The following is a 14,559-nucleotide window of genomic DNA, read 5'->3' as shown; positions in this document are numbered from 1 at the left end:
CCAGTCCACAGCTGCTGCTGCTGCTAGGGGTCGGGGGAAGAACTGAAGATGGAGGAGAGCTAGGGAGCGAGAAAGAGATCAGGGAGGAGAGAGGTGCATCTGTAAAGAGATCTCGCAAGCTCTCCCTCCCTTTGAAAGCAAGGAGGGCTGGGGGGCGGGGGCGCCTCAGTAATTCAGGAGCCTTGGGGGGGGTGCCAGGTGCAATGAATTAAGGAGCTTGGAAACGCTGTCATTAGATTTCAGAGCGATTCGGTGCTCTGGTCCTCCCCCCATCCCCTCCCTCCCTCCCTCCGCCGACCCCCCTTCTTCGCTCCCTCCTTCCAGCCGTCCCTCTCCTCTGCAGCACACTCCAGCGAGCGCTGTGCCATTCCACTCGGCTCCCCCCTCTCGCTCTCTCTCTCGGTGCACTGCCTTCGCCTTCATCCTTTTCATTCTTCTCCTTCGCCAGCCCCCCTCCATCTGCAATTCTTACCCCCATCTCTCCTTCGCCGGCCCCCTCCATCGGCAGTCCTTCGCCCCAGCCATCGCTTGCCCTGACGCCTCCTCGGCTCCATGTCCCTGCCCTGAATTCAGAGGCTTTTTTCCTCTTCACATCCTTCCCTTGGCTTTTTTCATTTGTTTATTTTCTTCTCTTCCTTCTCCTATCTGTCTCCATCCCTCCATCCTGCCCCCCTTGAAGGATGATGCACGACTCTAATTGAAACCCATCTTTTCCTCATTTATTCAATTTTTTTTTTGCACTAGTCCTCTGGCTTTTTTCTCTCATTCCTCTTTTCCCTGGATGTTGGGGACCCTTTGATGCTTCCCCACCCGCCTCGTCCCACTCCCGTCCTCCCCTCCCAGGGGAAGCTGGATGTACAGTGCTGCCGCCGGATACTGAAGGATGGGGACTTCTCTGTGAATCAAGGAGTGTGGAAGTGGAGGTGGGGGAGGAGAGGAGAGGAGTCCTGAGCCGTCTGCCATCCATCCGTGGATCTGACCCCGGAGTTTATTTTTTTACCACTTTGGATTTTTTTTTTTGACGGGGGGTTAACAATTTTTCATTTCCCCCCCCTACACACACTTTTCGGTGTTTTTTGCCAGGTGGATTTTTGGTGATTTGGGAGGTGTTTTTCTCCCATCGGTGAGCAAACCCGCGGTATGGACGGCGTCGTGCCTGGGATCTGACACCGTGACTCCCCTGGGGGCCACCCGCCCCTTCCCGGCGCCCTGCGCCATGAGGAGGAGGAGCAGGGGTGGGGGCGCAGGGCAGGGGGCACCATGGGCTGTGCTCGTGGCTGCGGTGCTGGCGGCTCTGGCTGGGCCAGCTGGGGCGGCACGAGTGTCCTCCAGCCTCAGCACCACACACCACGTGCACCACTTCCACAACAAGCACGGCACGGTGCCCATCGCCATCAACCGCACACCCTTCCTCACCCGTGGCGGCCATGGTAAGTGGGGACCCTCCCCAGATATCCCCTGTTCCCTTCCAATATCGCCTCTCTCTCCCTGGTATCCCCAACTCCCTCCCCAGTATCTCCTACTGTCCCCCATATCCACCAAGTATCCCCGCCTCCCTCCCTCCTCATCCCTTCCCGGGTATTCCCTTCTCCCCCAATATCCACCAGGTATCTCCTCCTCCCTTCCTTCCTCCTCCTCCCCTGGTATCCCCTACTCCCCCAATATCCACCAGGTATCCCCTCTTCCCTTCCCTCCTCTTCCCCTGGTATTCCCTACTCCCCCAATATCCACCAAGTATCCCCGCCTCCCCCTCCATCTTCCTCCCCTGGTATACCATAGTCCCCCAATATCCACCAGGTATCTCCGCCTCTCTCCCCCCTCCTCCTCCACTGGTATCCCCTACTCCCCCCAATATCCACCAGGTATCCCCGCCTCCCTCCTCCGTCGTCCTCCCCTGGTGTACCATAGTCCCCCAATAACCACCAGGTATCCCCACCTCTCTCCCTCCTCCTCCTCCCCTGGTATCCCCTACTCCCTCAATATCCAGATATCCCTGCCTCCCTCCCCTCTTCCTTCCTCAGTAGCCCCTCCTTCCTAGTATCCCTTTCTCCCTCCCCTGGTATCCCCTACTCCTCCCCATGTCCACCAGGTACCTCTCATCCCTCTCCTCCTTCCCCCCAGTATCCCCTACTCCTTTACCTAGTCCTTCCTCGATATTCTCTATTCTCCCGCTCATGTGCACCTGATGTGCCCTTCTCCCTCCCCTACTCTTCCCCAGGTATCCCTCCCCCGGTATTTCATTCTGTCCCCCATATTCTCCAGGTATTGCCTTCTCCCTCCCCTGTTCCTTCCTCAGTATCCCCTCCTCCCTCCCCAGTATGCCTTCTTCTCCCCATATCCACCAGGTATCCCTCCTCTCTCCCCTGCTCTTCCCCTGGTTATCTACTCTTTCCTTGGTATTCTTTATCTTCTCCCCATAGCCACCTTGTGTGCCCTTCTCCCTCCCCTATTTCTTCCCCAGTATCTCCTCCTTCCCTGATATCCCCTACTCCCTCCCCCCATACCCACCAGATATCCTTTCCTCTCTCTGCTACTCTTCCCCTGGTATGTCTTCTTCCCTCCCCTGTGTTCCCTCTTCTCTCCTCAGTATCCAAGAGTATCCCTTCTTTCCCCAATATCCCCATCTCCTTGTTTTCCTTCTCCTCCTCCATCCCCAGTTTTCCTTCCTCTCTCCCCAGTATCCATATTTCCCCCAATATCCCCTCCTCCCTCCCTGGTATCCTCTCCTTCCCAGATTTCTCATGGTGCCCATTGCTTTCAGTCACATCCCCTTCCTCACTCACAGTGGTCACAGTAAGTAGGGACCCTTCTCTTCTCCTGGTATCTCCTCCACCCTCCCCTCTGATATCCCTCCTTCCCCTGGTATCCCCCAGTATAGCCTTCTCCCTCCTCCACATACCATCCTTCCTCCCTTGGTATCCTCCAGTATCTCCTCCTTCCCAGCACCCACACAGTGCCCATCGCTGTCAACCACAGGCCCTTCCTCTCCTATGGTGGCCACAGTAAGGGGGAGTTTTCCTTTCTTCCGTTATTCTCTCCTTCCTCCCCACTGATGTCCTCTTCTTCCCCCTGTATGCTCTTCTGCCTCCTCCACATACCATCCGACCCCCTGCACAGTGCCCATTGCCATCAACTGCACACCTTTCCTCACCCATGGCAGAGACTCTTCCTTCCTCTGGTATCCCCTCCTTTTTCCCCCGCACCCCATAACCTTCCCTGGTATTCTCTCTAGTATTTCCCTCCTCCTTCCCCTCCCCCCCCCCGCCATAACCTTCCCTGGTATCCCTTCCTGTATCCCTTCCTCCTTCCCCCCCATAACCTTCCCTGGTATCCTCTCCGGTATCCCCTCCGTCCCCACCCCCCCATAACCTTCCCTAGTATCCCCTCCTTTCTATCTCCTGCACATTGCCCATAACCCTCAGACACATACCCTTCTTCACCCATGGCAGCCATGGTAGGTGAGGACCCCTCCTCCCTGGTATCCCCTCTGCTATCCACTTCCTCCGCCCTTGTTGGTATCCCCTCCTCCCCCACACAGCATCCTCTGCCATCCACCACACACCTTTCCTCACCTGCAGTGGGCATGGTAATTGAGCAGCTCCCTTCCTCCATGGTATCCCACCTTTCCTTCCTCCTCCCACACATAGTGCCTCTTGCCATTTACCACACACCCTTCCTTACCTGCAGCACGCAAAGTAGGTGAGGCCCCCTCACCTACTGGTATCCCTCCCTCCTTCCCCATATGGCATGCAATCCTGCCCCTCATGGTCTCTCTCCTCAGTATCCCCACCTCCCCTCTTCCCTCCCTGTGTCCCCTCTCTCCCTCTTCCCCTCACAGTGCATTCGTCTTCCTAGTATCCCCTCCCATCTTGGTATCCCCTTCCTCCCCTCCCCGCCCTACACTCATGATACCTCCCTCCCTCTGCCCCCATCGGATCTCCTCTTCCTCACCCTCCCCTCACAGTGCATCCCCCAGTATCCAACCCTATTTCCCCTCCCAGTATCTCCTCCTCCCTTCTCCCCAGTGGCTCCCTCTCCCCATGGATCTCTCCAGTCCTTCCTGTCATTGATGAATCCCGCTCCCCTCCCCCAGGGTTCCTTCCCTCTTCTGATCTCACCCTTCTCCTCCACTCCTGGAATTCCACACACACCCCATATCCCTCCTCCCTCCCATCCCTGTCCCCAGCCCCCCACTGCTTTCAGGAAGGGCAGGGGAGGGACCCCAGCCAGGCATTGCTGGTCATCTGGAGTGTCATGAAGAGAGCTTCTTGTACCTAGTCAACTTTTCAGCTCATCCCTGCCCTGCTGGCATTGCCAGCTGAGCCCTAGCAAACTTGTATCACAGGTTGGGTATAGGTCTTGGGGTCAATGCATCCCCTCTGGTCTGTATAGCTGAGACCTGGCAAATTTATGTCACAGGTTGTGTATGGTGTCGTGGGGTCAATGCATCCCCTCTGGTCTGTATAGCTGAGTCCTGGCAAACCTGTCTCAGATTTTGAGGGTGGAGAGCTGTATTGCGGGTTCCTTGGCACTTTTTCTGAGCCCTGACAAATGTATGTTATGGGTGAGGGGGTGGGAATGGCGGGGAGGGTCCTGTTGTCAATGCATCCCCTTTGGTTTGTTCCATACCTGAGCCCCGGCAAACTCGTGTTGTGGGTAGGGGGAGGAAAGCGGGGAGGGCCCTGCCATCAATGCGTCGTCTTTACTGGGTGCCCTAGCTGAGCCTGGCACACTAATCTCAGATCTCAAACGGGTGGGGGCACTGATGGCTGCTGCCCTGACCCTGAACAAACTCCGCTCATGTGTCCAGGGGTCTCTATGCCCCACATGGTGCTAGTTGCCTGCCTGAACCCTCATGCACTTGGAATGTGGATTGGGGTTGGGGGAACCCCCTGTTCTTCCTGGCCAGTATCCCTCCCACACATTAGCATCCATTTCAGCCCCACTCACCATCAGCTGAGCCCTGGCGAACTCCTCTCATTCCCCTCTGCCCCCAAAGCATCCATCCCCCAGGGCAATTGTTCCCTCCCCTGGGCACGATTCCGCCCATTCCCAGGGCAGTGCCCCCGAACCTTCGCACTCTCTGAGCAAGTGAGCTGAAGCGTGGGTTTGTGGGGGGTTGTGCCAGCTGTGCCCAGCCCCACTCTGGCTGTGGGGAGAGGGGGAGTGTGTGGGCAGAGGGGGTGAGTGCTGGGGTCAGGTGTGGGGATGGGGGGCGTGTGAGGGGAGCACTGGGCAGGGGGGAATGGGGGGAGCGCTGGAGTCAGGTGTGGGGATGGGGTTGAGGGAAGCACTGGAGAGGGTGTGGGGGGAGTGCTGGAGTCACGTGTGGGGTTGGGGGTGAGGGGAGCACTGGGGGGGAGTATGGGGGAGCGCTGGAGTCAGGTGTGGGGATGGGGGTGAGTGTTAGGGGAGCATGGGGGAGGGGGGAGTGTGGGGGAGCGCTGGGGGAGGGAAATGAGTCTTGGGGGTGGAAGCACTAGCTGCCTTTTACAAACACAATCCCCCCAATCATGCAGCACCCTGTCAGCTATCTAGCCCCTACCCCACATGTGTGGGGATGGGATGGTCCCAGGTGACAGAGTGAGACATTGATGCTTGGAGGGCAGCATTACACTCAGGGCGAATTCCCCCCCCGCACCCCCCATTACTCCTTCCTGCTTTGCGGATCAGAGAGGGCTCCGAAGAGCTAACTCACACCCACCGGTGAGGAGATAGGTATCGGTAACTCCATTGTACAGAGGAAGAAACTGAGGCACAGAGAGTGGAAGGGACTTGCCCTACTAGATCCAGGGATGGAACCCAGTCCCGCCTCCTCTGACCCACCTGATCTCACCCCCCTCCCAGAGTTGGGGATAGAACCCAGGAGTCCTGGCTCCCATCCCCACCACTAAGACACTTCCTGTTGGTTGCTGGACCCCCCCATCCTTGACCCCCTGGATCCCTAGAAGCTGGTGTGTGCTCACAGCTGATGGGGGGTGGGTACTGGTGAGGGGGGGCTGTGCCATTGGGAGAAGGGGTAGGTCCCCCCAGTCTCTGGGAATGGATTATGTGGTCTCTTTAGTGCTTGGCTTTACATCCTGTTGAAGATGGCGGGGAGGGGGCATGGAGATGAAGGGAGGGATGAAAAAGAGACCAGCTTGGGAGGGGGGGGCTGCCTGTCGTGGTAAGTAGGTTGCTCTCCCCGCCCTGCACAATATGTAACACCTGGGCTGCCCAGCTGGCTGATTGGTGCTTGGTGGCTGCTGGGAGCACTGAACCCCCACCCCTGCCCATGGATAGCCTGTGGAGAGTGGGGCATCGGGCTAGGACCACCCACATTGGGGTGTCCTTCCAGCATCCCCCCAGATCCCCACACACCTGGCCTTCTCCATCATGTCCAGAGCGCCCCGCTTCCTGCCTCTCTGATTACTGCAGTCAGTTCCCCCTGTCCAGGCGGCAGGATTATCTCCTATGTGAGGAGGGGAAAGGAGTGGGGTCTGGTGGACTGGATTGGGGCTAGGGGGGCCAAGACTCCTGGGTTCTGTCGCTATTCAGGGAGGGTAGGAGATCTAGTGGTTAGAGTGGGGGCATTGGGAGTCAGGACTCCTGGGTTCTATCCCCTGGTCCTGGCCCTGTTTCAGTGTTGCTATTATTCCAGTCTCTGTCCATCTTGAGCCAGGCCCCTACCCCTGTTAGCTAATGAGCCAGGCCTGGGCCTAGGCCTAGTGATGAGCTCAACTTGGATTAGCCAGGTCAGCAGGGTGTGTGTGCTCAGGACCCAGACAGCCCCGCCATGACCTGACTGTACAAGGGGTCCTCCAGTCCCCCCTGGGCATGGGCTCGATGTGAGCAATGGGTAACTGCTCTGACCTAGTGTGAAAGGAAGTGCTCTTGTGGGGGGCTTCCAGCCTGCCCATGGTGGCTCTTCCTCTAGCACCTCTTTGGAGCAAACAGCTCCCACTCTTAGCTGCCCCTGACAGTGTGGGTGCCCCCATGCTGCCAGCATCTCTGCCTGGCTGGGAGTGAAAGGCCTGGGCAGGTCTCTGCAAAGCCAAGGGGGATTCAGTTACTCAGGAAGACAGTGCTTGGCGGTGGATTTTGCCTGCAGCTTTGCTTGCCCCCTTAACCCCCCTCCCCCTCCACAGCTGCAGTTGTGGCCAAGTGAAGCAGGGGGGCTCTGGGCATGGGGATCTGCAGCCGAGGTTTGCTCTCTCCCTTGGCTGCCAGCGGTGCTGGAGCTGGCCCTGGTGCTGAAAGGGCCTGAGAGCCTGACCAGGTGGGAGTCTGTGCTAAGCAGCCTGGGGCCTTGTTCGGGGCTTGGATGGGAGACCCCCCCGGGAGCACTCTCCCAGGTGGGTCAGTGCTGAGGTGAAGGGAGGGAGGGATGGAGGGGGTGCTGTCCCCTCAGAGTCAGTTCTGACCCCAGTGCCCCAGCATGGCGCTAGGGGGTGAGGCAGCTCACTAGGGGGAAGTCTCCTCTAGGTCAGTGCTGGCCCCAGCATGGGGGGGGCGCTGTGCTGCAAGGAGGTGTGTCTAACCTGTTGGGTTTGTGCTCGCTTCCTTGGCTCATCCAGGCCGTGGGAGGTGAGTGTGGGATTAAGATCATCTCCCCCCAATATAGCCTTCAGACCCATGACACCTTGCCAACTGTGCATGGTTAATGGCATGGGGCAACCCCTCCCCTCACCTTATGGGGGGCCTTGCGGGGTGTGCAGGACAGGTGCTGCCCCCTCCTCCCATCCCACTATCTCTGCAAGGATTTCTCTCCCTCCTTTCTCTTTTTCCCTTCCCTCTCTCTGTCACTCCTTTGTCTCCATCTCTCTCTTCCCCTTTTCTCCTGCCCTTTTCTCTTACCCCACTTTCACATTCTTCTTTCTTCGCTGCCTCCCTTTCTCTGCCATTTTCCTTCCCCTCCCCCAGTCCCTCTTCTCCGTCCCTCCTTGGCTTCCTTCTTTGTCTCCTTCTCCTCTTGTTCTCCTTCTTCCTTTCATTCCCTCCCCTTCTCTCCCTTCCCCTCCCCCCACCTTGCCTCCTCTTCTCCATTTCCACCTCCCCGCTCTCTCCAGTCCTCTCACTCTTTCATTCCTCATCTACCTTCCCCATAATGCAGATGTGGGATCCCCAGACCCCTCTTGCCCTAAGATGGAGACAGAGGGAGGCGAGTATCTCCCTGGCCATGCCAACGTGCCCCTCTCCCTTGTCTGCTCTTCTGTCATTAAGCTCTGGCAGAGCAGCCCCTCGAATTCCCCCAGCGAGCAGGCAGATGCTGAGCCTGCAGTATCCAGCAGGGAGAGCAGGGGGAGGCAGGGTTTGCAGGCGCACATCAAAGCAAGGACAGATTCCTCCCCGGTGGGGGACAGGGGACTTTGGTCTGTCCGTCCTGGCTCACTGGACACACACAGAATCCAAGGGACAGAGGCCCTGACAGCTGGCTGGGGACACAATCCTGGAAAGCATGACCCTGCTGCCTTGGGGTGTGGTGGGGGTATGACATAGGAGGGACTGGGGGAAAGTACTGCAAATCTGTGGGGTGTGGGGGAGGGCACAGGAGGGAATGAGGGAATGTACTGCAAGTCTAGGAGATGGAGGATCTGAGAGCCAGGACTCCTGGTTCTGTCCCTGGCTCTACGAGGGGAGTGGGGGCTAGTGGGAGCCAGGATTCTTGGGTTCTATTCCAATTCTGGGAGGGGTCTCTAGTGGTTACAGCAGGAGACCAGGCTCATTAGTGGGCAGGATCTGGGTGTCTGCTCCATCCTTGGCAGGACAGTTGCCCTGCTTTCCATCCCTCTGGCAAACAGTTGGTGGCCTCCCTGAATTCCCAGCCAGCAGGCGATTTATGGCATTAAACCGCTCGTTAATTATTACTCAAGCATGCAGTTTAATATGCTAATCAACACAGCCCCAGCTCGGGCCCATGGTTATGGCACCGTGACACTATTTACGGTATGTCCTGCTCCAGGTTACAGCAGCCCAAGGATTTATGGGCCTCACGCACAGATGGTTTTATTAATTAATTGCTGCTCCCCACGTGGCTCGCTGTGGCTCACGGGGGCCAGGGTCACTGTCCAGAGCCCCAGCTAACCTGAGACCCTCACAGGCCCTGCGTCCCACAGAGCTAGTGAATGTGCAGCTCCATGGGGCCCAATATGCCATGGGCTTTGTACTTCTCCGTTGACCTCCATCATCTACCTGCTATCTATCTCCAGCCAAAGGCCGGCTTCTGTTCTACTTCTGAGATGTCCATCACTGTGGAGCTGAGCCCAGCTCCAGACTTGGTAACCACTGAAGAGTCTATAAGCCCCTGGGAAGGAAGTTGTAGCTACAGAGCTGTGAAAAGAGCCCCTGAGTCCTGACTCCCAGGCCCCAGCTCTAGACACTAGACCCACTGCCCTCCCACAGCTGGGGCTAGAACCCAGGAGTCCTGACTCCCAGCTCTAGATACTAGACCCACTGACCTTCCACAGCAGGGGATAGACTCATGACTCCCAGCACAGCCTCTGCTAGCTGGCCTGGCTTAGTGAGATGCCAGGTGTTGGCACTGGTGTAATTAAATCCAGGCTTCAGAGCACTGGGGGATCATCTCCAGCACTCAGAAAGGAGCCTTGCCCCCTTCCGTGTGGTGTTTCCCAGGGATCCGAGAATTAAGCATTCTTTCTCAGAAGCACCCATATTGACGTCTGCTGGCAGGGAGGATGCCAGGCTGGATGGGCCCCTGGGGCTGACCTGGGAAGGCGGGGGCAGGGGATACCAGGCTGGATGGGCCCCTGAGGCTGACCTGGGGATGCAGGGGCAGAGGATACCAGGCTGGATCGGCCCCTGAGGCTGATCTGGGGAGGCAGGGGAAGGGGATACCAGGCTGGATGGGCCCTTGGGGCTGATGCGTTGGGGCATTGGGAGATGCCATGAGATGTTGCCCTAAAGTCAGTAATTTCGTAGCTGCAACTGCAATCCCAGAGTAGCGCTGGGGGGGGCGGGGGAAGGGGCAGAGGGAGGGTGGCTCTGTGCACCGAATCTCTCTGGCGTGAAGGGAGAGCACTCTGTAATTCATGAAGTATGACACAGGGAGCGCGTGCGTTTCCGATAGACACAGCGCAATTGAATTCCGGGGCCGAGCGAAAGTGATTTCCCTGGGAATTGGGGTTGGGGGGGGAGATGAACAGAGAGAGCGAGCGTCAGCTTCGTCCGACTGGCTGCAATACACGGGAGGGGAATTTATTAGGCTGCTCTTCCCAGCCTTATGAGGCGTAAATACAGTTTGTTGTAAAGAGCTGTTTGTTTGAGAGCTGAACTCTCTTGGGTGAGAGGATCCATAAGGGGGCGCGCGCTTGTGTGTGTGCGTGTGAGTGTGCACGTGTGTGTGTGTGTGTGCATGTGCAACAGGCCCGGGCTTGTGACAGAGGACATTCTACAGAGAAGGGCACATGGGCCTCTGGGACCCACCCCCAGGGCAGGGGACTGGCTGGCTCAGGGGGTGGGGGACAGGAGCTGGGGCCTTTGGCCCCTAGTCCAGCCTCAAGGGACTGGGTGCGAGGTGCGGTGTTTCACCCCAATGGCTGGAGGTGGCATTGGAACAGTTTGTATAGCGGGGGCACTGAGCCTTTAAACAAAACTGCAAACCCTGGATATAATGGAAGCCACTTCAAGCCGGGGGTGCGGCAGCCCCTTCAGCACCCCTAGTTTCAGCACCTCTGGGAGGCGGTGTCTGTGTTTGTGTGCTCCATGTTTCTGGTTCCCCTGCAGCCACTCTGACCATCACAGGGGTTACTGGGCAGGGACATGGGAGCTGGGGTCAGGAAGAAAGGCCTGCCTCCAGCCAGGGATTGTCCTGTGCTGGGGGGTGGGAGGGTGTTCCGTCTCCAGGCTATGTTAGCACTGAGCGGAGAAGGGATCCCAGGCTGGATGGCTGAGCTGGAGGGGTGGTGGGGAAGAGGGTGGCCAGGCTGGATGGGCCCATAGGTCTGAGCTGGGGGAGGGGGAGGGCAGAAGGGATCCCGGCTGGATGGGCCCATTGGCTGCATTGCGTCTGTAATACGGGTAGCAGGAGGGTGAGAGTTGAACACCCCCTCCTGTGCAGCCCCTGCAGCCATTGTCGCTCAGGTGGGAAGCTGCAGCATGCAAGGGGTTAAACCCCCCTTCTCATCTGGAGGGCAGGCATCCTTCTCATGGAGGGCAGGCATCCGGCTGGTGGAGGGAGGGCACTGGGTATTAGGGTTGCCATGGAAACGGCAGAGATTCAGGAGTACTGCAGTGATGGGAGCTCTGGGGCTCATTAGTGGCCTCCCTCCCCCCTCGCTCAGAAGGGCAGAGAGAGAGACATGGCTGGGGGGGCCCAGAGACAGGTGGTCCTGGTTGCTGGAGAATCTGGGGGGCTACGGAGAGGAGCGATCTCAGGGGTGGGAGGCTCTGGGGGCCTGTGGGGAGGGGAGATCTTGGTGGCTCAGGGAGCCTGGGGAGGCGGGAGCCCCAGTGTTTGTGGGGCCCAGGAAAGGAGCAGTGAGGAGGAGCCCAGTGGTTTGGGGATGGCTCGTAGGGGGGGCAGTGGCTGAGTGTCCATCGTGGGCCTAGGTTCTGGGACGGTGGGGAGCTTGGTGGCTGCAGGTGCCTGTGAGGTATGGGGATTGCAGTAGGGGGGTCCATGGGGACCCAATGAGGGAGCAGGAGGGGATCTAGTGGCTGGGGGGAATCATGGGGAGGGAGTAGTGTGTAGGGAGTCCATGGTGAGCCTGGAAGTTGAGGGGGCAGAGTCTGGGGGCTGGTAGTGGGCGCTGTGGGGGGGCAGTGACTGAGGGGGCTGGGGTGGGAGTAGTGGCTGGGGAGGCCTGGGGGCACAGTGATGGGGGGGCTGGTAGCTGGGGCTGTGGGGGACAGTGGCTGGGGAGGCCTGGGGGCACAGTGATGGGGAGGCTGGTAGCTGGGGCTGTAGGGGGCAGTGGCTGGAGGGGTTGGTAGCTGGGGCTGGGGGCGGACAGCAGAGTTGTGGGTTTGAGAGCAGAGACCCAATTATTGTGCTCCAAGTGCACAGGCTGGTTTTCGTGGCAGGAGGGGACGTGGGCTGAAAAGCGGGAGAGAGGAAGGGTTGGGCAGTAGAGGCTATGTGGGACATTTGTTCCCAGGAGATGACCCCCAGCAGACTGGGATGCTGGGAGGGCAGGTGGAGATGCCCCCCAACATGGGAGCTAGAGAGAGGTGCAGTCTCTGCCCCCCTCCACATATGGCGGCAGCAGTTATTCTGAGCAGGACTAGACTAATGAGACCTAATGTCCTTGTGCTGCCTCTAATGGGTCATTTCCCAGACAATTAGCTGCAGTGGAGGCTGGAGCTGGCCTGGAATCCCTGGGCATGTGGGTCCCCCCCACCTCGCCTTGGCTGCTGGCCTCCCCTTGGAGAGCCCACAAATGGATCGCAGCCCCCCACAGCTCGCTCCAACCGCAGCCCTGCTGGGGCTGTATGGCATCTGTTTATCTCTCAATCCAGCCCCAGCCACACACCCTGTAGCCAGTCACCCCAGGCCGAACCTGCCCCCAGCCCCTCAGGCCAGATTCTAGGCTGCATTTTCCAGACCCTGTCCCCCAGTGTACATTAAATGGATGTGATGTCGCCTGTAGACAAAGTATTATGGGAACCTCCTGGCTAGCGACTGGGGAGCCCCCTCAAACACAAGGTGTCTTTTTCACAGTGTTCGCAGGGCAGCAGATAACTGCAGTGGCAGGTACTCAGGGTCAGGTCCCTGCAAGGACCGTCATGGGGCTTTGGTATGTGTGAGCTTATCACGGGTGAGCATGTGTGTGCTATACCATGAGTGTCTGTGATAGTCCATGCATGTGTGCACTACAGCCTGTGTGTGTGTGATAGTTCATGTGTGTGTTACACCCTGTGTCTGTGATGTGTGCGCTATACCCTGTGTGTGTGTGTGAGATAGCACATGTGCGTGTGTGTTACTTTATGTACGTGTGATAGTGCATGTGTGTGCTACACCAGGTGTGTGCGTGCCTGGAGGGGCTAGTACTTTGTGTGTGCATTGTTATGCACGTGTGGGGGTTGGCCTGGTGCATGCGTGTGTGTCTGCCTTTCTCTTTCACACGTGCACTAGCTTCCCTGCCCATTTGCACACCCACCCTGTCCACATGCTGCCCTGCCTTGCTCTCAGCATATGGATCCTGCACTAGCTCTTCCTCCCTTTCACACAGAGAGTGAATGGATGGGGGGTGGGATTAGGGGCTGACCGGCTGGCCCCACCAGGGGGAGATATGAGCGCCGAGTGCCTGCCACTTCTATTGACATTTCCAGCACAAACGCCTCTCTAAGCCAGGTAATTACAGGAGGGATATTAGGTGCTTTTGCTTAGGCCTGTGATTTGAAAGGGAAATGAGACGCGCTGCAGGCTTTGCCCAAGCAGCTGCGCCCGGCAGGGATCAAAGGTGGGCTGGGGGCAGGGCTGAGCTATTCCAGGGAGGGGGAAGCTGTGCAGCTGGGGGTGTCTCATGGCCCCAGCACAGCCGCCTGTCTGCACAAGGGGATGAAATGGAGTGCGGGTCTAGAGTCTTCCAAGGCTTTGGCTTCGCACAGTGCAACAACTGGAGCAGAAAGGATTGGTTGGCTGGCTGCACCGCTTCCCTGGAGCCAAGGAGCCACGAGCTCCCTGTACTGAACTCGGCCCTTGCGAGAGCACTGATCCTGCATGGGGGACACAACTACGTCCCCCACTGTAGACCTGGCGCAGAGGCAACGGCATTCTCCTGCTATAGACCTGCTCGTGGGTGGGAGACAACCGCCTGTCTCCATCTCCCTGCTCGTGGTGTGGGGAGAAAACCACCTGTCCCCCCACCCGCTATAGACCTGCTTATGGTGTGGGGAGACAGCTGCCTGTCCCCCCGCCCCCTCCCCCCGACTATAGACCTGCTCATGGTGTGGGGAGACAACCGCCGGTCCCCTCCCCACCCCCGCTATAGACCTGCTCGTGGTGTGGGGAGACAGCCGCCTGTCGCCCCGTCGCCCCCCAGCTATAGACCTGCTTGTTGTGTGGGGAGGCAGCCGCCTGTCCCCCCCCCGCCATAGACCTGCTCTTTGTGTGGGGAGACAACCGCCTGTCCCTCGCTGCTATAGACCTGTTTGTGGTGTGGGGAGACAGCCGTCTGTCTCCCCCCCCCCCCCCCCGCTATAGACCTGCTCGTGGTGTGGGGAGACAACCGCCGGTCCCCCGTAATTATAGACCTGCTCGTGGTGTGGGGAGACAGCCGCCTGTCTCCCGCTGCTATAGACCTGTTTGTGGTGTGGGGAGACAGCCGCCTGTCTCCCGCCACTATAGACCTGCTCGTGGTCTGGGGAGACAGCTGCTGATCCTCGTCCTCCCCCCCCCCGCCCACTATAGACCTGCTCGTGGTGTGGGGAGGCAGCCGCCTGTCCCCCCCGCTATAGACCTGTTTGTGGTGTGGGGAGACAGCCGCCTGTCTCCCTCCCCCGCTATAGACCTGTTTGTGGTGTGGGGAGACAGCGCCTGTCTTCCCCCTCTGCTATAGACCTGCTCGTGGTGTGGGGAGACAAGCGCCTGTTCCCCAACAGCTATAGACCTGCTCGTCG

General features: G+C 58.7%; 1 protein-coding gene across 32 annotated transcripts in view; it reads left to right on the top strand.

The window, feature by feature from the left end:
* The window catches only part of NRXN2 (neurexin 2), a 274,349-nt gene that overhangs the window by 164,246 nt on the left and 95,544 nt on the right, over window positions 1–14,559 (top strand). For 3 of the 32 annotated variants that reach the window (XM_037904504.2, XM_027832507.3, XM_037904503.2), the window contains exon 1: window positions 349–1,430. The exons of 28 other annotated variants lie outside the window; for them this stretch is intronic. In XM_037904504.2, coding sequence (XP_037760432.1) covers window positions 1,217–1,430 — 214 coding nt within the window. In that variant the 5' untranslated portion in view covers window positions 349–1,216. Of the gene's footprint in view, window positions 1–347; window positions 1,431–14,559 lie in introns of those variants that run through there. One more of the 32 variants, XM_007070361.3, reaches the window with a different exon arrangement.

Source organism: Chelonia mydas, chromosome 7 (assembly GCF_015237465.2).
Source record: "Chelonia mydas isolate rCheMyd1 chromosome 7, rCheMyd1.pri.v2, whole genome shotgun sequence".
Lineage (NCBI taxonomy): Eukaryota > Metazoa > Chordata > Testudines > Cheloniidae > Chelonia > Chelonia mydas.
Note: the sequence above shows the minus strand (reverse complement) of the source record. Positions and strands in the feature narration are given on the sequence as shown.